Genomic DNA, 24,849 nt, shown 5'->3' on the forward strand with positions numbered 1-24,849 from the left:
CTAACATTCTGAACTTTCCTTGAGTGCCTAGTTAGCTGTTGTGATTTTTGGGGGCCAGATATTCTTGCTTCAGGTGCCTTTGGGCTCTAGACTGACAGTAAAGAAATTCTGTACTGATAGCCTTGATGTCACTTTCTTTGCAGAGAAACATTTCACACTTCTAGTGAGTGTATGAGGGAAAGTTTATATTTCAAGCATTTCTATTGTACCTTTAATGGATAGTCTGTATAGTTATTAAATACCATGTGGTTAAGGAATATTAATTAAATTGTTTCTGCTGATGCTGTAATGCTGAATGATTTGAGTCTCTGAAAGTAATTTAACTTGAACATTAACAATTGGATTTAACTATCTATGAAGGGAACAGTGTATATTCTTTTGTTAATGGTGCAAAACTGAATGTCCTTAAGGAAGAAATATTATAAATATAAAAAATAAATTAAGCTTGTTTCTTTCGCAAAGGAAACTGCTGTTGTGAAAGTCTTGTTTTGAGTGTAAAAAAGCCCCCAGTATCCTTGATTCAGTTCTTGATTCAGTCCCTTTTAAAGGCAAAAATTGACCAAAGTATTATAATGTAAATTGAAACTTTTGAGAATTGTCTTAACACATTACTTTGCTTCTAATTAAATACTCTGATTCGAATTTCCATTTTGAGCAGCTGGCCAGTGCCATCTGATGTAAAACTTAGAAAGAATATTTAATGTTAAACTGTATAATCCAGATGTTTCTTTTTATGTAATGGGCTTTGTGGTGAATTATATTTTTGGTGCCATCCTACAATGATAATTATCTGGGGTACTGAATAGTCCCTTTTGTGGTCTAGTAGGTGGAGAAAATACTGTCTTTGTAGGCCATTATTACCATTTGTTCTAAAATTGAGCATTTCTATTGTGCATAGTCATTATAGGTAACAAAAACATCATAGGTAAGAAATGTTAATCAAATTAAAAGTTTGTATGTTCTGTTAATGATTTCTCAAGAGTGAAAAAATACCTCAGATCTTTGAAAGCACATCTGTCAGTTTCTGAATTTATTTAAAAATAATAGTTTGTATTTTTTTTTTTAGCACTTTAATGATTGCAAAGTACTTTACAAATATTGCCTCATTTGAATCCCCACAAGAATCTAGTGAGTTGGGTGCTATTGTCCCCATTTTACAGATGAGGAAACTGAGGCAGAAAGAGGTTAAATGATTTGCTCAGGGTCACAAAACTAGTGTCTGAGGCCAAATTTGGACTGGGGTCATCCTGATTCTAGATCCAGCACTCTGCCAATTGTACCACCTAGCTGTTTCTATTTGCTTGATAGTCTGTAAGTCTATATTGGTTGTTATCAACCTGAATCTAAAATCCTGTTTTATAGAATTCTTTATTTAATTCATTGAGCTTTTACTTCTTTATTGAATGTTGCTATATATTACTGTATGATTATAAATGGTAGCTATAGCATCTTAAATATTTTTATTTTGGAACAAATTTCACTTTTCAAAATAAATTTATTTTTCTATTCAGCAAAAAACAGACCCTTGTTACAAGTATAGATAATCAAGGAAAATAAACATCCACATCGGCCATGTCTGTTTACATATACATGCATAGATATATACAAACATTTGTGTATGTATATGTGTGCATATGCATATACATGCATGTATTTATGTGCATATTTATCTATCTATCCATCTATCTATCTATGTCTCTGTCTCTAATATGGCTCATTCTGCACTGGGTATTTCATTCTGTCAGGAAGTGGATAGCATGTTAAGTCCTCTGGAATTGTGGTTGGTCATTTTGTTGATCGATGTTCCTAAATCTTTCAAAGTAGTTTGTCCTTACCATACTAGTCATTATATAAATTGTTCTCATAGTTCTGTTCACTTCACTCCATATCAGTTCATATAAGTCTTCCCAGGTTTTTCTGAAACCATCCCCTTCATCATTTCTTAGAGCATAATAGTGTTCCATTTCATTTATATTCCATAACTTGTTCAGCCATTCCCTAATAGGTACTCTCTCAAATTCCAGTTCTTAACCAGTTTAGAAAGAGCTTTTTATGTTTCTTTTGACTCCTCTTAGAACTAAAAAGTTGCTATATAGCTCTGGACTTTTCATGAGGAATCCTTGGAAGTCCTTTATTTCATTTAAGATCTATTTTTTTTCCCTTGTAAGATTATACTCAATTTCCTTTATAGTAGTGGCTGCTAAATCATGTGTAATCCTAAGTGCGGCTCTTGGGTACTTGAATTCTTGCCTTTTGGCTGCTTGCCACATTTTTCTTTGACCTGGAAGCCTTGTATTTTAGGTATAATAATCTTGAGAGTTTTCGTTTTGGGTTTCTTTCAGGAAGTGACTAGTGGGTTTTTTTTTTTTTCTGTTTCTACTTTGCCCTTTTAAGACATCTTGGAGTTTTAAGATTTTAAGGTTTTTTTCTTTTTTATGAGATAGTTTATGTTTTCATCTACATTTTCAGTCTTTTCGTTTTGTTTTAATTTTTTTTTTTTGAGGAATTTGTTGCTTGGATAAATTTTGTACCTCTTGTGCCAAGCTATTAATTTCCTTCCATTTTTTTTCCATAGCTGTCATTTCTCTTCCATTTTTTCCCCTCTAGAGCTCTCATATCATTTGCAAAATCAAATAAAGAAATAAGAAAAAACCTAAACTCTTATTTTTGAAGTCTTTGTTTCTTTGGTTATTTATAGTTGAATTTGTGCCCAGACTGTGTTTTTCCTCTGAGGCTTTGCTTTTAAATATTTCAGAGCAATTCTTTCTTCTGGGTTTGTGTCTTGAGTGTCCCTGTCACTGTAATAGTTTTTTGAGATGGGATAGTTTTTTTCTTTTCTCATTCTTCCACTCTACTTCTTGACTTCTGACTTGATGTTAGGGCTTTGGCTCTATGTACTCCTGGATGAAATGTGTGGGCTGCTCCTATCGCTCCTATTGCTGCTCTCTTGGGTGATTGAATTCCAGGATTTCCAGGACAACTTAGTTAGGTGACCTTTAAACTTTTATTGCTCTCATCATGGTCCGATTTAGGACTGAGTTTGATTACTATCCTTTCGGACTGAGTTCTATGAGTTCATGACCTGGATTTGGGTCTGAGCAATAGACCTGTGGGCTTGCCCATTTGGAGTTTCAGAAGCCTGCTGCTGGACAAAGCCACCATCAGTCATCTGGAAAGCTCTATAAGTTTAGAGTTATAGAATTGAAGATTCTCCATTTGTCTGGAATTCTTACTCTGGTTCTTCCATTGCAGGCTTCAGACTGGAACTTGAGACCTCATTCTGCTCCTCTGGTCCAATCCACAACCTGCTGCTTGCTATTGAACTATCTCCTTCTTGGGTACACAGCCTAGGCCCTTGGACCCAGCACTCCTCATGCAGCAATGCCACCCCTAGGTGCAGGACCCTCTTTACTCTACCCTAGATCTATCACCAGGGAACTGGGGAGTGAGCAAGAAAGCTGCCAGTGGGCATCTCTTTCTGCAGCCTACACAACTTTAGGCTAGATCTGGAGCCACTTCTTGTCCTGGAGTGCTTCTCCCTGAGCTGGAATGCTCTTTATGGCCACTCCTGTTCAGAACCCATGCCCAATGTCTGCAGATCTTTCTGTCTTTCTTCTTATAATGACCTGGGCTGGAAAAAATGATTCACTGTGATTTTTTTTCTTCTTGGATTTCCCATTCAGGATTCTTCTTGGTCCATTTTCTAGATCTGCTTGCAGAATTTGGGGGAAGAGGGTAGCTTACCGTACTTATTCCTGTTTTGCTTCCATCTTGGTTCCAAAACATTGCTGTTCACTCGTTTTTTAGTTGTGTCTGACTCTTCATGACCCCATTTGGGGTTTTCTTGGCAAAAATACTGGAGTGGTTTGCCATTTCCTTCTCTAGTTCATTTTATAGATGAGGAACTTAGGCAAATAAGTTTAAATGACTTGCCCGTGGTCACACAGGGAGTTAGAGTCTGAGACCAGATTTCAGCCAAGGAAGCTGAGTCTTCCTGATTCCTGGCTCAGTACTCTTTCCACTGGGCCACCTAGCAGCCCCCAAAACATATTTTACTTTAAAGTACATGTTTAACTTGACAAATAAAACAAAATATGCTTAGGTTGTTTTTTGAGTAGGACGATTTAATTAGCAATGTTTGTGTGTTTCTTGACTCTCCTGTAATGCAATGCTTGTTGTAGAGCACATTTTCCACTTAACATCTTTCTTCTTGTTGAATGACCATTAAAAATCTTTTTTGGAGGTATTTTTGAATCATCTTAAAACATATGTGAATATAAATTTTGTGTGATGTACCTAAAACTTGGATATATGGATTTTCCTAAAACTTACTTGAAAACTGTAACTTGCTATGAGGAAAGAGGTTAGTAAATTCAGGGAAGATGATTGTGTATTTATGTTTCTACATACCAGCATATGGATGGAGTTTTGCACATACCAGTGGAGTCACTGATCTTTTAGTAAATTAAATAGCAACAACCACTGTTTATTGCATTTTAGCAACAGATGATGGGCAAGAATGTGCTAAAAATCATAATCTTTCGCTCTTGTTTGATTTCATGAAAGGTTAGTATTGTGGGATTTTTTCTTAATTTTAAAGAGATGGAAAAATAGATTGCAAGGAATAAAAATATTATCTATAAAATTAACTTTACAATCAGTTTCTTCTAAAATCTTTTGCCAGATTAACTTTTGCATTAATAGAGAAATAGGCCGTGAAGGGAAGCATAAAAAAGTAAGCATAAATGAACAATGATAAAAGATTAAAGAAGGATAAACTGCTTACATTCAAATATGGTAAAATCATACATGTGTCCATTCTGAATCCTATCATCAAGAGTAATAGAGGGAGTTCAGTTAGACAGAGCCTAGAAATTGTTATGTTATGCCTTGAAGATCTTGAGAAAAGAATTGAAAGAGAAGGGAAGAGGAATACATTGGGAAGGGGGGTGCAGTAGGGAAAGGAATCTTAGGAAAAACTATCTTACATAGGATATGGAGGTAGAACTATATATAAATAAAGAGGAGGTGGGGGTAGCTATGAGAGTAGAATTTAACTTTCATCTGAACTGATCAAAATAAGGAAGGATACATACACTGTTGGGTACAGAAATACATATTATTTAATTGGAAAATAGGAGGGAAAGGGGGAGAAGAAGAAAGGAAGAATTAGAGGGAGGGTAGATTTTTTCTTTTTTAAAATTAATTTATTTATTTTTAGTTTTCAACATTCATTTCCACAAGATTTTGAGTTCCAAATTTTCTCCCCTTCTCACCCCAAGATGACGTGCATTCTGAATACCCCTTCCCCAAATCTGCCCTCCCTTCTGTCACCACCCCCCCTCGTTTCTCTTATCCCCTTCCCCTTCTATTTTCTTGTAGGGCAGGATAGATTTCTATACCCCATTGCTTGTATATCTTATTTCCCAGTTGCATGTAAAAACAATTTTTAACATTTGCTTTTAAAACTTTGGGTACTAAATTTTCTCCCTTCCTCCCTTCCCACCCACCCTCATTGAGAAGGCAAGCAACTCGATACAAGTTATACATGTGTAATCATGCAGAACACTTCCATAGTAGTCATATTGTGAAAAGCTAACTGTATTTCCCTTCATCGTATTTGCCTCCCCCCATTTATTCTATTCTGTCTTTTAACCCTGTCCCTTCTTAGAAGTGTTTGCTTCTGATTATCCCCTTCCCCAATCTGCCCTTCCTTCTATCATCCCCCTCTCTTATCTCCTTCCCCCCTATTTTCCTGTAGGGTAAGATAGATTTCCATAACCAATTGAGCGTGCATGTTATTCCCTCCATAAGCCAAATCTGATGAGAATAAGATTCACTTATTCCCTCTCACCTTTCTCCAGAATTTTTTTTGTCTGGTTTATGTGAGATAATTTACCCCATTCTATCTCTCCCTTTCTCCTTCTTCCAGTATAATCCTCTCTCGCCTCTTAATTTTATTTTTTAGATATCACCCCTTCGTCTTCAACCCACCCTCTGCCCTTTATCTATCTATCTATCTATACATAGACTTTTTTTTCGGGACGGTAGATTAAAGGAAGGATTAAGGGAGGGAATTCTAAGTAAAACAAACTCTAAGGATATACACACATTTATAGCTCTTTTTGAGGTGGTAATGAATGGGAATCAGAGAGAATGCTCATAAATTGGAGAATGGATGAACAAATTTTAGTATATAAAGGTGATGTAACATTATTGTGCTGAACTGTTATGTGTGTAATAAGTTAACTGTGATTCCAGAGGACTAATGATGAAATATACTACTTACCTCCTGATAGAGAGATGAAGGACTCAAAATGCAGAATGGGACAAATATTTTTTGGCCATGGCTAGTGTGAAAATTTATCTTTGTTTGACTTCTTTGGGTTATGGACCTATTAGTAGTATTGTTGGGTCAAAGGGTAATGCGTATTTGATAACTTTTGAGGTGTAGTTTCAAATTCCTTTCCAGAATGGCTGGACTAGTTCACAACTCCATTAACAGTATATTATTATATCTGTTTGCTCATATCCCTTTCAACATTTGTCATTTTCCCTTTTGGTTGTCTTAGCAAATCTTATGAGTGTGAGGTGGTACCTCAGAGTTGCTTTAATTTGCATTTCTCTAATAATGAGTGATTTTAGAGCATTTGAAAAATATGGTTATTGGCTTTAATTTTTTCCTTTGAAAACTGCCTGTTTATATCACTTTAACATTTATCAATTGGGGAATGTCTCTTACTCTTCCAAATTTTGCTCAATTCCCCATGTATTTGAAAAATGAGACCTTTATCAGACAAAAGTATTGCAAAGATTTTATTCCTCCCAGTTTTCTGATTTTCTTTTTCTTTCTTTCCTTTTTTTTTTTTGGTGAGGCAATCTGGGTTAAGTGAGTTGCCTAGGGTTACACAGCTAGTGTCATGTGTCTGAGGCTGCATTTGAACCCAAGTCCTTCTGATTCCAGGGCTGGTGCTCTATCCACTGTGCCACCTAGTTGCTCCTCCTGCTTTTCTTTTAATTTCAACTGCATTGTTTGTTTGTTTTTTTGGAGGCAATTGAGGTTAAGTGACTTGCCTAGGGTCACACAGTTAGTATCATGTGTCTGAGGCTGGTTTTGAACTCATGTTCTCCTGACTGCTTGACTGGTGCTCTATCAGCTGCATTGGTTTTGTTTGTGCACTGGCCCTGGAGTCAGGAGGACTCAGGTCCTCCTCACATTAAAAAAAAAACAAACTTTAAAATTTTGTGTAATCAAAAGTATTCCATTTTAACTCACATTAAAAAAAACAAAGTTTAAAATTTTGTGTAATCAAAAGTATTCCATTTTAACTCTTCCCCATTGACAGGCCATTCTTTCATGTTCCACTGACTTGCTTTTGATATCATCATTTACTTATAAATCACATACCCATTTTGAGCTTTTCTTGGTATATGATGTGAAATGTTGATCTTTGTCTAGTTTCTTCCACACTACTTTCCATTTTTCCCAGCAGTTTTTGTCAGATAATGAATTCTTGCCTCAATAGCTAGAATTTTGGGGTTTATCAAACACTAGGTTACCGTGCTTATTTGCTTCTGTGTATTTTGTACCTCACCTGTTCCATTGGTCAACCACTCTATGTTTTATCCAGTATCACATTGTTTTGATGATTACAGCTTTGTAGTATAGTTTGAAATCCAGTATTGATAGCTTCCCTCTTCCTTCTCATTAAAAAAAAAATTGATTCCCTTGATATTTGTGACCTTTTGTTCCTCTAGATGAATTATGTTATTAAATTTTCTGGCTCTATAAAGTAATTCATTGGTAGTTTGATTAATATGATGCTGAATAAGCAAATTAATTTAGCTATTATTGCCATTTTTATTATCTTGGCCCAGCCTACTCATGAGAAATTATTATTTTTCCAGTTGTTTAGAGCTCTCTTTATTTGTGTGAAGAGTGTTTTGTAATTGTGTTTATATAGTTTCTGTGTGTGCCTTGGCAGGAATTAAATTCCCAAGAATTTAATACTTTCTATAGTTACTTTAAATGAAATTTCTTTTTCTATCTCTTCCTGTTGGGTTTTGTTGTTACTATATAGAAATACTAATGATTTGTGTGGGTTTATTTTATATCTTGCAAATTTACTGAAGTTGTTAATTGTTTCAACTAATATTTTTAGTTCTCTCTTTAGGGTTCTCAAAGTAAACCATCATTTCATCTGCAAAAAGTGATAGTTTTATTTCATTATTGCCTATGTTTGTTCCTTCAATTTTTTCCTTGTCTTATTGCTATAACTAGCATTTCTAGTACAATGTTAAATAATAATAGTGATAAAGTACATCCTTGTTTCAACCCAGATCTTATTGGAAAGGCGGCTAGTTCATCCCCATTACAATCACTACTTACTCTTGGATTTTGATAGATACTTCTTATTATTTTAAGAAAATCTCCATTTATTCTTATGTTGTCTAGAGCTTTTTTAATAAAAATGTGTTTTATTTTGTCAAAAGTCTTTTCTGCATCTATTGAGATAATCAGGTAATTTTTGTTTTTGTACTTGATATGGTCAATTATGCTTATAGTTTTCCTAATATTGAACTGATTCTGCATTCCTGGTATAAATCCATTCATAGTGTATGATTTTTGTGACATATTGTTGTAATCTCTAATTGTCAGTATTTTATTTAAAAATTTTGTATCAGTGTTCATTAGGGAAATTGGTCTATAGTTTTTTTTTTAATTTTTTTAATTTTCTTTTTTTAAAATTAATTAATTTATTTTTAGTTTTCAGCATTCACTTCCATGATATTTTGAGTTCCAAATTTTCTCCCTGTCTCATCCCTCTCCCCACCTATAGCTTTCTTTCTCTGTCTTGGCACTCCCTGGTTTAGGGGGTGCTTGTGACTGAGAAGAAATTTGGTAGGACTGGTTTTTTTTTCAAGCAGTTTATATATTATTGGAATTAATTGTTCTTTAAATGTTTGGCAGAATTCAGTTCTAAATTTATCTAGTCTGTGTGTTTGTGTGTGTGTGTGTGTGTGTGTGTTTAGAGAGTTCATTTATGCCTTGTTCAATTTCTTTTTCTGAGATAAGTTATTTAAGTATTCTGTTTTTTGTTCTATTTGTCTGGGCAATTTATATTTTTTGTAAATATTCATTCATCTCAGCTAAATGTCACTTTTATTGGGCAAAATAGCTCCTAATAATTGCTTTTATTTCATCTTCATTGGTGTGCCTTCACCCTTTTAATTTTTGTTACTGACAATTTAGTTTTCTTCTTTCTTTCTTTTTTTTTACAGTGAATTAGCAATGGTTTATGTATCTTCTAGTGCTTTTTTTAAAAAACCAGTTCCTAGTATTATTAATTCAGTGTTTTTATTTGCCTTCAGTTTTATTAATATCTCCTTTGATTTTCAGTGTTTCTATTTTGGTGTTTAATTGGGGGTTTTTAATTTGTTGTTTTTTCTAGTTTTTTTTTTAGCTATATGATTAATTCATTGATTTATTCTTTTTTTAAACTTTTATTGATATAAGGGTTTTAGAGATATGAATTTTCTCCTAAGTCTTCAAGTTCATTCCACAAATTTTGGGTTGTTGTCTCATTATTAGCATTGTTTTAAATATATTATTACTGTTTCAATGATTAATTTGTTGACCCACTCATTATTATGAATTAGGTTACTTAGTTTCAAATTAATTTTTAATCTATGCTTCAAAGGCCCCTTATTCAATGTAATTATTATTGTATCATTGTCAGAAGAAGATACAGCTAATGTTTTTGCTTTTCTGCATTTATTGGTGTTGTCTTTATGCCTTAATATATGGTCAGTTTTTGTGAAAGTGCCATACATAGCTGTCCTATTCAGTATTTTCTAGAGGATTATCATATCTAACCTTTTTTAAGTTCTATTAATCTCCTTAATTTAAAAAAAATTATTTTATGGTTAGATTTATCTAAGTCTGAGAGGAGGTAAATTGAGATACCCTACTATTATAGTTTTACTCTTTCTTTCTGTAATTCATTTACTGTGGTACCTTTTAGCAAAATTAGTTTGCCTGATTATCTCTTATATTTGCATGTATTTTTACTTTTGCTTGTCTGAGATCATAATTTCTACCCCTACCTTTCTTTTTAACTTCAGCTGAAGCATAATAGATTCTTCTGCTTCAGCCCTTTATTTTAATTCTGTGTATATTTTTTTTGTTTCAAGTGTGTCTCATAAAAAAACATTATTGGATTCTGATTGCTATCCTCTTTTGTTTTATGGGTGAATTCATGGCATTCACTTTCATGGTTATGCTTGTTAACATGTATTTCCTTCCATCATATTTTCTTATACTTATACTTCTCTTTTTTACTTTGTCCTTTCCTCAAGTCTGTTTTGCTTCTGACCACTGCCTCAATTAATCTGCCCTCCTTCTTATCCCTTTCTGTCCCTTTCTCTTAGCTCCTTTCCCTAGTATTCCTTGTTGGATTAGATGAATTTCTGTTCCCTACTGTATGTGTGTGTGTATTCTTCCCTCTTGGAACCAGTTTAGATGAGAGTGAGGTTCAAGTGTGGCTTCTTGCGCCCCCCCCCCCCATTCTCTCTTCTATTTTATAAACTTTTTCTTGTGTGCCCCATTTATGTGAGGTAGTTTCTCCTGTACTATCTCTTTGTCCCTTTCCAAGTGCATCCTTCTTTCTCACTCTTCCATTCTTCTTTTGAGATTATCTGAACATAATAGAATCACACCCATCCACTCTAAGTAGCTTCCCTCTAACAGCCCTAGTGATGATAAAATTCCAAGGGTTTACATGTATCTTCTTACCATATAGGAATATAAACAATTCAGCCTTCTTTAGACCCTTATGATTTCTCACTCCTGTTAACTTTTTTATTACTAACTTGCAGGTTCAGAGAGATTGAGCTGCTGGCTTCCTCTTCATATTGATCAATTACCCTGGTTTATTCCACTTTAGGCTTATGTGCAGGGCTAAAGGTTAGAGCTGAATGCCTACTCTTTTATTGGGCCCAGAGCCATGCAGCCAGGTTTCTGGAACTTCTTCCTTGCTCCTTATACAGATGAGGTCCTGCTCCCACATAACTACTACCACTCCTATTTTCCCTGGAACCACATGTGACCTGGGACTGGTCAGTGGGTGACACAGCTGCCAAATGGCATCCATTCCTGCTCTAAGTGCTACTATAGGGCTCCCCAGGATCTCTTTCTGCTCAGGTGTTCAGTTCTCTTACTATCCCTGGGTGCAGAGCTGCTCTTTGCTGCTGCTGCTGTTGCTACTTCTGTTGCAGCTGCTTAGCTCCCCAGCATAACCCTGACCCTGGTGTCTGCCGACCTTTCTTTCTGTCTTTCTAAGCTGCCCATGGCTGGAAAAATGACTTATTATGATTTTTTCATTGCTTTCCCAATCAGAATTTGCTTAGTTGTACTTTCTAGGTCATTGTGGAAGAGGTTGTGGAGGAACTAAGACAAAAAATGCTTATTCTGCCGTCTTGCAAACATTTCCTTTTTAACCCCCTTCTTACTATCCTTTTCATCTCTAATTCTTTTGCAATTATCTCAAGAAAAACTCTCCCACTTTCTCTCTGGCCTTCTTTCCCTTTTTTTTTTGTGTGAACTAGTCAATCAATAAACATTATGCACCTACTATGTCCCAGGCACTATATTAAAGTGTTGGGTATACAAAAACAGAAAGGACAGCTCCCGCCCTCAAGGAATTCACAATTAATTGGGGGAGACAACAAGCAAACAAATACGTGCAAACCAGCCATAGACAGGATAACTAGGAAATAAAAGTGGGAAGGAACTAGAAATAAAAGCGGTTGGGAAAGATTTCTTCAGTTGGGATTTTAAGGAAGTCAGATATTCCAGGCATGGGGAACAGTCAAAGAAAATGCCTGGAACAAAGGGATGGAGTATCTTGTTCGTGGAACAGCAAGGAGGCCAGTGTCATTGGATCAAAGAGAACATGATGGAAAGTAAGGTGTAAGAAGACTCAAAAGGTAGGGGACGACTAACACATAAAGGGTTTTCAACACCAAAGCAAGAACAAACAAAAACCCCAATAACACAAAAAAAACCCCAACCAAACAAATCCTCTCTTAACCCTTAATATCACAAATGAGCATAAAAGTAGTATTAGGAAGAAAACCTCTATTGGAGAAAAAGGAAAGCCTTGAGTTTGTCTATTGCATTTAATATGAAAGAGAATCATCTAACCCTAGGTAACCTGAAGCACCTAGGATTTCCTTTAGAATTCCCATAAAAGTCTCCATCTTTGTACCTCCTCATCTACTCTATTGTTTTTTCTTTCATTAATTTTTTGGGGGTGGTTACTACTGTTGTAACAGTATTATTTTCTGAGAATTTTTGTTGTAAATGCATAGTGTTTCATTCAGTCAACCAGTAAGCCTTCATTAAGAGCCTACTATGTGCCAGGAACCATGAATAAAAGTACAAAGAATGAAACAATCCTTACTCTCAAGGCCCTTACATTCTTTCAGTGAAGACAATAAGTGCATGTATAAGCTTATGCAGAAAAAAATATAACAAGAGTAAATACAAAGTAGTTAAGCACAGGTAGTTTGAGAGGGAAGGTACTAGTATTTAGAAAGGATTGGGAAAGGCTTTGTGTGGAAGGTGATACTTGAGCTGCATCTTCACAGAGCCTGTTGATGGATTGTCCTGTATAGATCAGGAACAGAGACAGCCACTTTGACTGGATCTGAGTTCAGGATGGGGAGTAACATAGAACAGTACTAGAAAGATGGATTAGGGCCAGGTTGTGAAGCATTTTAAAAGCAAAACTGAGAAGTTTATATTAGAAACTGTAAAGGGCCACTGGAGTTTATTGCCTAGTTAACTTGCTTGCTCAGCTCTGTGCTTAAGGAAGATCCCTTTGACAGTAGTTTCGAGGAGATTCTGGAGTAGGGAGACATTTAAGGCAGTGAGACCAATTAAGCTGTTGCAGTAATCTAGGTGATGGGTGATGAGGTCCTGAATTAAGGTAGGAATTGTATGAGTAGCAAAAAGGGGTTGAATATATGTATAATATACATGTGTGTGTATGTATACGTATATATATATATATAATGTGGATATATATAATATGTGCATATATATTTATATATATATAATGTGGATATATATGTGTGTGTATGTATATATATGTATGTGTGTGTGTGTATATATATGTGTGTGTGTATATATATATATATATATATATATATTTGGTATCTTGGATATTATCTGAGAAATTTGATAGAGACATTTTTCCCTCATTTGACTACTTCCCTTCTCATTCTTGGTGCATTAATTTTGTCAGTGCAGAAGCTTTTCAGTTTCATATAATCAAAGTTATCTATTTTGTCTTTTGTAATTGCCTCTATGTCTGGTTTGGTCAAGAATACATCTGCTATCCATAGCTATGAGAGGTATATAATTTCTTTCTCTTCTAATTTTTTTGTACTATAATCTTTAATATTAATGTTGAGTATCCATTTAGAATGTATTATGGAACATGGTGTAAGCTGTTGGTCTAAGCCTAATTTCTGCTAGACTGCTTCCCAGTTTTTTTCTAGCAGTTTTTTTAATCAAATAAGAAGTTTTTTTCCCTAGATAATTTCTGCTTTCTGCTTTTTCAAATACTGGGTTATTGAGTTCTGTTGTTTCTAATTCCCCCTTATCTGTTGTGTTCCATTGACCTTTCTCTTTATTTTTAAACCAATACCAGATGGTTTTGATGAATGCTGTTTTATAATATAGTTTGGGGTGTGAAAATGTGATTTCCCCTTCATCCTTACTTCTTTTCATCATTTCCCATGTTATCTTTTGTTTTTCCAAATGAATTTTGTTATTATTTTATCAAATATCTATTTGGTAATTTGATTGGTACAGCATTAAAAGTGTAAATTAATTTTCTTAGTATTGTCATCACAATTGATTCTTTTTAATATCTAGTTAGTACCTTTTGGAATTGTTTAGTTTATCAGAAATAGTGAGAATGCTAAACGTGGTAAAAGAAAGGTATATATTTTTATGGGTGGTGGTGGAGGGATAGAGGTGATTTGAAAGGACCAACCTTTACCATTCTCTAATAATATTTACCAATGTATTTTCAACAAGCTGGCATTAGTTTTTAAGAACTTTGTATTAGCTGTTTTTATTTTCTTAGTGTAGCATTTATTTGAAAAAAATTTTTGTGGTTCAAATTTTCCCAAGAATTAAGGTGCTTTACAAAGAGCTAATTAAATCTTCATCTTGTCTATTCTAGTCTTTTTGTGCTGGGAAGTTATTTAAAAGGGAATAAAACCAACTTTATTTTTTAATGCAGTTAAGAGAGACTTTGGAGCAATCAATAGGGCAATTAAGGAGTCAACGTTTATTCAGAAACTCTGAAGTAAGAAGTGCTTCTCTTTCAAGTTTGTATGTAAGTGACCTGGATGGCCCCAGTGTAACAGGTAAAAATTTAAGAAATTCTAAAAATTCAGGTTAAAATTTAATAGTGTTCTAAGTCAAGGAAAACTCTCTTTTGGAGTATAATCACATAAAAATTGTACAGGCAAAGTATCAGATGCCTGTACTATTGTTGAGAGTGCTAGAGATTTTTTTCCACAGTGCATTATGGAATATATTAAATTGGGGCTGTTATAATTCTGTGAATATGATTATTACAATCCACAGACTACACAGAATTATACCTTGTAGAACTAGAAATATAATTGTCACTCCTCCTCGCCTTAACCCCAAAGACAACCCCAACCCTATGTAATCCAAAAGCTAAAACTGGAAGACTTTTTTGGATATGGAATCTTTTCTCCCAACGTGGTAGAAAATGGGGAAATTGGACTGTTAGAGATGGCTTTTAGCAACTTTCTATATACATATATGTGTATACGTGTACATATGTATACACATATATGTATATGTATATATAGATATACACACATATAATTTAGTATGCCTATAATTGTTCCTTAAACATTTTCTTTTGTACCAAATTGAGCTTCAAGTGAAGACTGTAGTTATCTGTCTTTTATGAGTAGAGGTGGCTTATAAGTAGAGGTCATCACTTCCTAATGATTTTATTGCTGCTTTTCAGCATTAGAACAAGAATGGAGGCAAATCCTAGTAGCCTGCTTCTAGGCAAAGGAGTCAGTCAGTTTTTAAATAGTGATTTTAGCTGGGCCACTACCTTGCTGTAGATGATGACTTTCACTGGTTATTTTTTCAAATCTCTTCTACTTTTATTGTTATTTTTTAGTATTTTCTTGGTAAAGTTAAACAGTCAGTATCAATGTCTAAGGTTTTAACTTGGCTAATGAATTTAATACCTGTTGACTACTTAATAGTCATATTTCAAGGAAACATACAAGGGATTTTACTTCAGTTTTAATTGGTATCATTTCCTAGAAAATTTAAAAGAAAACAAGCTTTATATCAGTGACTAATTCTAATTCCAAAGTATGGTGACATATCTTTTCAGAACAAAATTGCGAGTTACCTTGTACGCTGCTACTGTTTTATTAGAAGAATGTTGAAATTGGACTAAACCTATACTTGGTTAGGAGTGTATGTGTACATGATCATTTCTGTGTGTGTGTGTCTGTATGTATCTATATGTTGATTAAATTCAGGGTGCTTGTGTTCATGTTGCTTTTTTTTTCTCTTTATTTTTCTTTTCAATTGTAAAGATAGCCATCACCATTTCCGGCCTTCCTCACCACTCAGGGACTCCAGAGAACCACAGGGTTCTAGACTACACAGGTCTAGATCGACTTGTGTCCGGTTTCTTGATGAGCCAGATGATTTGGCCCAGGTATTGTGTACTAGGGAGTAATCTTTGTCCCAGTATTTCCTCTTACCTTAACACAAATGATTAAAAGTTGGGCTTTCTTCATGTTTGATCCCAGGTGACTTTTTTCTCTTGACCATGCATTGGTTTTCTGTCTCTTTGGTAGGTATTGTATTTTCTATCTGATAATTGGAGGTAAATTCTATTGGATCTATTTTTTTCTCTTTCTCAAATAATTCCTCTTTCTTTAAGTCCAGTCAAATGAGTTGCTCTACATTAACATTGGTTTATTGTTGTCAGGAAGTTATTTTCTTTTATGTTTCATTCACTTAAATTTTCAATTTCCCCCCCTGAGTTTTGAATCAATGAAAACAGTAATAGATGGTGAAGTTTTTTCTGAATTCAAGTAGGGATAGAGAGGCTACCTCCTTATAGAAAATGAGAAGATACCTTTTTTTTTTTATCATCAGGCCTCTTTGTATGTCTTTCAATCTTTCCATTAAACCTGAGATTCTTTAACATTTCCCTTGGTAGTTTAATTAATTAAATAAAAAAGGGCAAGGCAAAGGCTGTAATCTGTCTTTTTGAGATCTTTGTCATTAGAATATTGTGAGTCTTGGCTATGAATTTATCTCAAGCTGCTTAGCTTCAGCTGTTGGGTGTTAAAAACACAGGACCCAGTAGACAACAGAACAAAACACATTACAAAGCTGCTCATAGTAATTGTCTTATACTACATAATGTTTTTTAAGTTCTCAACTATATTAGAATAAAATATGTAATGCATATGTATATATACATACATACATATATGTGTGTATATATATACACACATACATACATATATATATACACACATACAGACACACAGTCATCCCTTGACATTTGCAGGAGTTAGGGATGCAGGGCCCTCATGAATGTGAAAAACAGAGAATAACTCTTGGCTCCACCCCAAACCTTTATTTTTAAAAAGAAAAATTCTTAAATTTAACACACAAAACAAGTAAAACAACACACTGCACTCATGAAAAAGCTACAGTTTCTGCATGAATGAGATTAGTATCTTGCACACTATGAAGAGTCTTTGCAGCCACAGAGGTAGCTGCAGCAATGCTTCATAGATTTCCTTCTCCTACAAAAAGCTCAAGATATACAAAGATCACCCTGGAAGAAACTCACATGAATGAATCTGGATGAGACAAAGAAGAGGAGTTCCCAAAGAGAGTGCATAGCTTGTAGTTCTTTAGTGCACTGAAACTTTTAACAAAACTGTTTATAAAAAATTTATGTGTGTTTTCTTATGGTAGTAAGTGATAAAATAAGTTAATAATAGGTAGTATTTATGCACAGGGCAGCTCGGTGGTTCAGTGAATTAGAGTGCTGGGCCTGGAGTCAAGAATATTTATCTTCCTAAATTCAAATCTAGCTTCATACACTAGCTGTGTGAGCCTTGGCAGGTCACTTAACCCTGTTTGCCTCAGTTTCCTCATCTGCAAAATGAGTTGGAGAAGGAAATGGCAAACCATTCCAGTATCTTTGTCAAGCAAACTCCAGATGGGATCACGAAGTGTCTGACATGACTGAAAAACTACTTATACAACAGGATGATAAATTTTTGAAAGTTTTGTTACAACTGTGCGTCATCTGCAGTTTTCCGTAGTACGTTGCAAATCTCCAAAAACTCCTATTTAATTATCAATGGCTAACCTGTGAATAACCGAAACTGAATGTGTAACCCACAAAATGTTGAGGGAGGACTGTATATATTTGAAACAGTAAAGAATCGTATTTTTGTACTACCATGGAAAAATGCAAGTGTTTGGATTGTTCCCTCTCCAGCACTATAGTGAAATAGAAAAAAGCAGATCAAAAGATTGGGGTTTGAGTCTTAGTTCTGCTACTAATTTACTGTGTGGTTTTGGACAAGTCACTCTGTGTCTCAGATTCTGCGTATACAAAGTAAGGAGGCTAGACAAGATAAGCTCTGAGGTCCTTTTTCTGTCTGTGTGAATTTTGGACAGTTTTGCTTTTCACTTCCCTTTTTTTATCTTAAATCTATTTTTAGGATTTAGAAGCCAAGAAATGACTTCTTAATTGCTATTAAGGTTGGAAGCAACTTGTAGCAAAAATATGCTGTGGGCTCAAGTAAAGCATGAAAATATTTTAGTTGTGAGTTCATTTTTTTTTAATGTTTTCATGTTCATTTTGTTTAGTGTTTTTTTGACTACTATATTGACTGCTACTTGCCCCACGTGACTGTTTTTAAAAGCTGTTTTACTTAGTGTTTCATTTCTTCTCTGCAGTATAGAAGTTTAGTTTATTCTTTCTTGAAGATGACTATTATTGTCTTTAAACATCATTAAATTGTATAAGATTATTCTTGCCTTCAGTGAATCTGGATGGGTGAAACTAAACTGATTAGGGTTGTTTTTTGTTTTTTAGCTGCATTCATTGCACCAGTCTCTTCGAGACCTCAGTAACGAACAGGCTCGCCTTGGAGATGATCTCAACAGAGAGCTTTCAAGAAGAAACAGGTAAAAGCAGAATTTATTTTTTATTTTAAACATGATTTTTTGGAGAAATAAAATAGACAACGTAATTGACATACTTGCACAGATTTTTGAAATCTTGTATTTTTTCCCACTAACTCATTATAGTCTGTTGAAGTATTTCTATTGTCTGAGGACTAGCCTGGTTCGGTTTGGAGAAACCGATCAGCAGATTGGCTGTAGGGTGATGAATTTTTCAGCCACATCAGCTCCCAAAGACATAGAGAGAAAGTGATCCATGTTGATGGGCAGAGAGGTTCATTGCTTATTTTTAATAATCAATGAGCATATAACCATATATGTAATATAATAACCAATAACTGTCCATTCCACTGAAATCATGGTTCTTTGTAGTATTGCAGTAATTCAAGTTTTATTAATATACAAAGCTCAAGACACTTTGATCTTTATATACAGATTTAGTCATGTTACTCACTGCCTTGCTCATCAGTTGAAAGTGTCATTTCCTATTGCAGTATAGAGTAAGGTTCATACATTCATTCATTCATTCATTATATATTTATTTGTTTATTTTTGGGTTAGATTTCAGGACCCTCCACAATCTAGTATAACCATGTCTTTCTAGACTTACGGTGTTTCCTTCCACATATTTTAAGCATCAGCCAAATTATTTATGCTCCCTGAACATGATCTGTGCTATTTCACCTCTCTGCCTTTTATGTTTGTTCTTCCTGGAATGTCTTCCCTTCCTACCTTTGACTTTTGAGTTCTTATTCAACTAAAGCCCAGCCCAAATGCCACTTCCTTCTTGAAGACATTTCTCATGCTCCACCCATGTTGATAACTTTCCTCCTAGGACCTTATCTATCATTTTCTTTTGAAATTTTAAAATACTTATTTAATATTGTGTATTATGGTTAACTGTCTGTGTTATCTGTCTAGTATAAACTTTAAGAGAGCAAGGACAATGTCTTATCTAAACATTGTTTCTGCTGAAGTGTCTCTCACAATCCTCTGTACATAACAGCAGTTAATAAATGTTTGATGAATGAATTGATGCATTTAGAGTTGAACGAAGTATTTACCCAATGTTTTAAAAAGACATTTTACCATGTAAATAATCAGTAAACTTTTATTAAGTACTTCTTCTGTGCTAGGTACTATGCTAGGTGTTGGGGATACAAAGACAGGAATGAAAACTGTCCCTGCCGTCAAGGAACTTACAGTCTTGCTAGGGGACACAACATGTACATATCCAATCATACATACAAAATAGATACAAGGTGTTGGAGGAAGGGAAGACACTAGCATCTGGAGGATGGATGGAACTAGGCAAAACTTTAATGTAAGAGGTATCTCTTGAACTGACCCTTACAAGAAATGAGGGATCCTGAGAGATAAAAGGAGTGCCTTTCAGAACAGCTAGTGCGAAGGAACATTGACAGGTCATGGAAGGTATATGTGAGGAGCAATGAGAACACACATGTACACACATATGCATGTGGGGAATTGCCTTGAACCAAGTCAGATAAGTAATCATTCTGTAATTTACAATCTGACATGGGGACATCAAGAGTTTAAGCAAGTAGCTCAGGGGTCATACAGCTAGGATGTGTCAGGATGGAACGGAACCCAAGTCTTCTTGACTACAAGGCTGGCTCTTTATCCACCATGCCATGCTGAATTGTGCTAATATTTAACATAATCATAATGTTTTTTTTGAAATGGGGAAAGGGAAGACAGTTTAATAATGAGACTTAGTTTATTGACATGTATACATTTGTGTGTGAATGTAGACATATGTATTATATAAAAGGACTGGAAAAAATTCACAATTAACACTCCAACTATTGAATTACATTTTCTATGTTTCTAAGGTCTTAAAATAGATGACCCATTTTCTTTCTTTCTTTTTTAATAATAAATTTATTTATTTATTTTTAGTTTTCAACATTCAGTCCATAAGATTTTGAGTTCCAAATTTTCTCCCATCTCTCTCCTCCCCCCACCCAAAGACAACATGTAAATTGATATAAGCTCAACATATATATTCATATTAAACCTATTTTCATATTAGTGATGTTGTAAAGAAGAATTAAAACCAATGGGAAAACCACAAGAAAGAAGAAACAGAAAAAAAAAGAGAGCAAATAATATGCTTTGATCTGCTTTCAGACTCCATAGTTCTTTTTCTGGATATGGACAGCATTTTCCATCATGAGTCTTTTGGAGTTGTCTTAGATCCTTACATGGCTAAGAAAAGATAAGTCTATCAAAGTTAGTCTAGATGACCCATTTTGTCCCTTGATGTCTTTTTGTACTTTGAGAGAATCAACAGAATCAAAATTTTGAATTCCAGCATGATATTTTCTTGGTCCAGAATGTTTTTATAGTCTTTCTTTTAAATATATTGAATGAAAGGTATTATAAATATGAAGGATTTGGGGGACATCTGGTTTAAGCAGTGGTATAGTTAGATAAGCTGAGATTCAGAAATAATTTAACTGACCTGTTTAAATGATTCTCTTGGCTATGGGAGTAGTAGGATCCAACTTCTATGATTTATAAAAAAAAATCTGTTGAGCAGTAAAATCTTATCTTACCTGGAATTTAAGAACAAATTTCTTTTGAAATATAGTGAGTGAATTTTGTGGGTGAGTTGAAATCTAGTCTCCAGTTGGACTTTGTTTATAATACAAGTCTTTGTTATGTTGAGAATATAAGTTTCTGGTTTTTATTTTTCATTCATGAAGACTTGAATTCTCATTTGATGCCTAACATTTGATTATTAATGGAGTTTGCTGCCAAAAGTGAATACTATAGTATGATTATAAGAAATAGGACTCAGAACAGTCTAAGTTAAAATTCAAAAATTTGTTCAATAACGTTTTTCTTAACCTTAAAAGTGCCTGAAAGAAAGATATTTGTATCACTAAAAGTATATTTTAGTAAATGTATAATTATTTTTCTATATATGCAACTTAAGATTTTTTTTTCCTTCTGTTCAAGGTCAGATGCACAAACTAAAAAGACTTTGGAAGAATTATCTGTGAGACTTGATGAATCTCACAGACAAGACACAGTAAGAACTATTAATTTAGAAACTTTTGTTTGAGAAGTGGGCTACAAAGGGAGGATTGTACTTTCAGTGTATGACCTGATTGTACAAAGGCTTAATATAGGTTCTGTGACTTTTTTTGGGGGGAATTAAATTTTATTTTATTTTTCAATAAATGAAAATCTGCTTTCTTTCCCTCCAATGGAAAAAGCAAAAACAAAACAAACCCCTCTAGTTCTGTGATTTGTTAATTCCATTTGAGATCAGTATGGAGATTTTCTAACTATTGTACTGTTCAGTGTTCATTATTTCATGTAAGTTACCAGTGAAGAAGATCCAGTTTTATTATTTGAGTTACACTTTTTCAGAGGCTACACTTGTTTATCATGCTGTTTGTCACTAAACGAAATGTACTTGGAAAGACTGTTGAAAATATTTTTCTTTGATAATTTAAAGTAATGATAGTCCTGCCATTCAATTTCATGTTAGTCTGAAAAATAGAGATTTTTCATCTATTTGGTTTTTCCTTTATGGATAGTTAGGGTGAAGTTTTTTCATGTTATTATCAGTTTCATTTAGGTAAGAATATAGAATGTTCTAGAGGCTTAAGGCAATGAGTACAGAACATCTGGAAGACCTCACAATCTATAGCGTATTCCTTTTCTGTTTATATCCTTCCCTGGGCATCACATTCCCTGCCTAGCATCGTGCCCAGTACAGAGTGGGCACTTGATAAATGCTACCTGTCCGGTGTCATATAGCTGCTAAATGTTTGAACTAGATTTTGAACTCGTAACTCTCCTGATCCTAAGTTGTGTTCTTTTTAGAGAGGCAGCATGGCTAAGTGCATTGAGTCAGGAAGATTTTGGTTCCCTGTTTTCAGACATTTACTAGCTGTGATCCTGGGCAAGTTCCTTCACTTCTTTGAATTCCTTATTCGTGGTTATCCTGAGAATAATAATAGCACCTAACTACAGACTTTTTGTGAGAATCAAATGATGTACTTTTCAAATCATTAAGCACTATATAAATGTTAGCTGTTATACCATTAGTTGCCCTTTTAATTATAAGCTGCACAGTGCTATACACAGTATTTTTTTTTTTTTTTTGCTGAGGCAATTGGGGTTAAGTGACTTGCCCAGGGTGACACAGCTAGTAAGTATCAAATGTTTGGTGTGGGACCGAATTTGAACTCAGGTCCTCCTGACTCCTGGGCCAGTGATCTATCCACTGTGCCACATAGCTGCCCCTATACACAGTATTTTTTAAATTAACAATTATTTGTGGTAATTAATAATCAATATTTTGTAGTTCTGACAGCACAGGGTAAATTTCAGTTCATTAGTTGACTAGATTTTACCTAGTGTAGTGGAATATGAGTGCATATTAAGCTTGATCATTCATGGATGAAAACGAAAATCAGTGTTATTTGAGTTTTCTTCAAGAGGAGTCACCCCTTAAATTAAAAATGCAAAAATTAGGGGCAGCTAGGTGGCGCAATGGATAGACCACTGACCCTGAAGTCAGGAAGACCTGAATTCAAATCCGACCTCAGACCAAACACTTGATACTTACTAGCTGTGTCACCCTGGGCAAGTCACTTAACCCCAATTGCCTAAAAATAAAAAAAAAAATGCAAAAATCAACTCTGCTGTTTCTGGAAGGGTCAGTTATTAGTAGGCCATTAAGAATTCTGTCAGTTCTACATTGAGTGATAACATTGTTGTTGGGAAGATTAGAGCAGCAGGATATATAACAAATATTTTTTTAAATGGTCATGTCTGAAATTTTTGTTTAAGAACTCAGGAATAAACATGCTGAAAACTAGAGCACAATCCAATAAACAGAATCCTGCTTTTGAAGATTAATCCTATAAAAGTAGCTGCCTGCTTTGTTTTCATTTAGCTGCATGTCATTAAACACTAACTTTGAAGCTGCTCCTCTTTTTATGTCTTTAGCTGCTTTATTTTGGTATTTGTAAAACCGTATGAAAAGATTGATAGCTTTTATTCCCAATTAATAACACTGATAGGTCCTTCATAGGAAGTTCTAAAATGCGACACTGTGTTTGCATTTTAAACATTTCTTACCTAAGCATTCTTCAGAAATTCACAAAATGAACAGTGATAAAGGGAATTTTGCAAAAGGCTTCTTCTTTTTGGGGACATGTATTCTAGAGCAGGGGTTAGTGCACTGGACTCAAATGCAGCTGGCTGCCTGTTTTTGTGCAGCCCAGCTAAGAATGGTTTTTATGTTTTTAGGTTTCATTATATTTTCAAATGTAAAAACTCCTTTTAGCTCACAGACTTTACAAAAAGAGGCATCTTCTGGATTTGGCCTTTGGGCTGTAGTTTGCGAACCCCTGTAACGTTTTGAAATGTCGTGGAGTGTCTGAGTTAGGCATCCTCCATTTTGCGCTATTTGTTTGTGGAACACTCATTGGATATTTAAAATTCCATCAGCTCAAGTATCTTATTTAAACTTTAAGAATAATCCATCATTGTAGTCAAAGACTTAATTACTGTTGAAGCCATTGCCATTCTTGTAGTTATCTCAATCTTCAGCCTGGTGTCATTTGTGACTGACTATTCCTTCTCACTCACATAGTATATTTCTTCCTTTGCCAGATCTTGCCATTCCTCTCTGCTCAACATATCTCAGATTCCATCTATAGAGCCTTAACTCAGACACCCATCCCCTCTAGCTTAGACTATTGTAGTAAACTCCTCATTGGCTTGCCTGCCTCAAGTCTCTCTCTACTCCATTCCATTGTGGCTCAAGTGATTTTCCTAAGACATACACACATCTGACCCTGTAGCTGTGTTTCTCCATAAATGTCAATGGCCTTCATCACCTTTAGTATCAAATACATACTCTTTTGTTTGGTATTTAAAGCCCTTTACAACCTGGCCCCAGTCTGCCTCTCAATACTTACTACTCTTCTTTATATGCTATGTAGTCTCTTCATTCTGGCCTTCTTACTTCTTCTCATACATGGCAGTCCCTTTCCAGTCTCTTTGCTTTTGCACTGCTATCTCCCTTGTCTAGAATGCACTTCTCCCCCTCCTATGACTTGTTCTTTAAGACTTAGCTGCTGCACCAACTTCTACATAAAGGCAGGTCCTGACCCCCCCAGCCATGGATCAGAGCTTAGTGCTTTGCTCTGCCTCGTCCCAGATCATCTGGTATCTTTTTTATATATACTTTATATGTGCTTCTAGAATTATAAATGTAAAGTTGGAAGGGAACTCAGAGGTCATCGAGTCCAACAACTTCATATCACAGATGAAATTGAGGCCTATAGAGCTTAAGTGCTACTCAAAGAATCACTTCAGTTCCAAGAATATCAATGATAAATCAAGATATTTAATTAGTAACTAATATTGTTCATATTTATATATACTACTTTAAATTTTGCAAAGTTCTTTCCTCATAGCAACCAACAGAGCACAAATAAAATCGTTCCCATTTTACAAATTAAGAAACTGAGGTGCTAAAAGGC

At 34.7% G+C, this 24,849-nt stretch overlaps 1 protein-coding gene across 6 annotated transcripts in view; it reads left to right on the top strand.

The window, feature by feature from the left end:
• Positions 1-24,849, top strand: part of CEP128 (centrosomal protein 128) — a 237,913-nt gene that overhangs the window by 35,826 nt on the left and 177,238 nt on the right. For 5 of the 6 annotated variants that reach the window (XM_027844950.1, XM_027844953.1, XM_027844949.1 and 2 more), the window contains 4 exons: positions 14,319-14,445; positions 15,679-15,803; positions 18,222-18,313; positions 21,299-21,371. In XM_027844950.1, the coding sequence (XP_027700751.1) occupies positions 14,319-14,445; positions 15,679-15,803; positions 18,222-18,313; positions 21,299-21,371 (417 nt within the window). The remainder of the gene's footprint in view (positions 1-14,318; positions 14,446-15,678; positions 15,804-18,221; positions 18,314-21,298; positions 21,372-24,849) is intronic. The other variant, XM_027844955.1, reaches the window with a different exon arrangement.

Source organism: Vombatus ursinus, unplaced genomic scaffold, assembly GCF_900497805.2.
Source record: "Vombatus ursinus unplaced genomic scaffold, bare-nosed wombat genome assembly UNPS02014945.1, whole genome shotgun sequence".
Classification (NCBI taxonomy): domain Eukaryota; kingdom Metazoa; phylum Chordata; class Mammalia; order Diprotodontia; family Vombatidae; genus Vombatus; species Vombatus ursinus.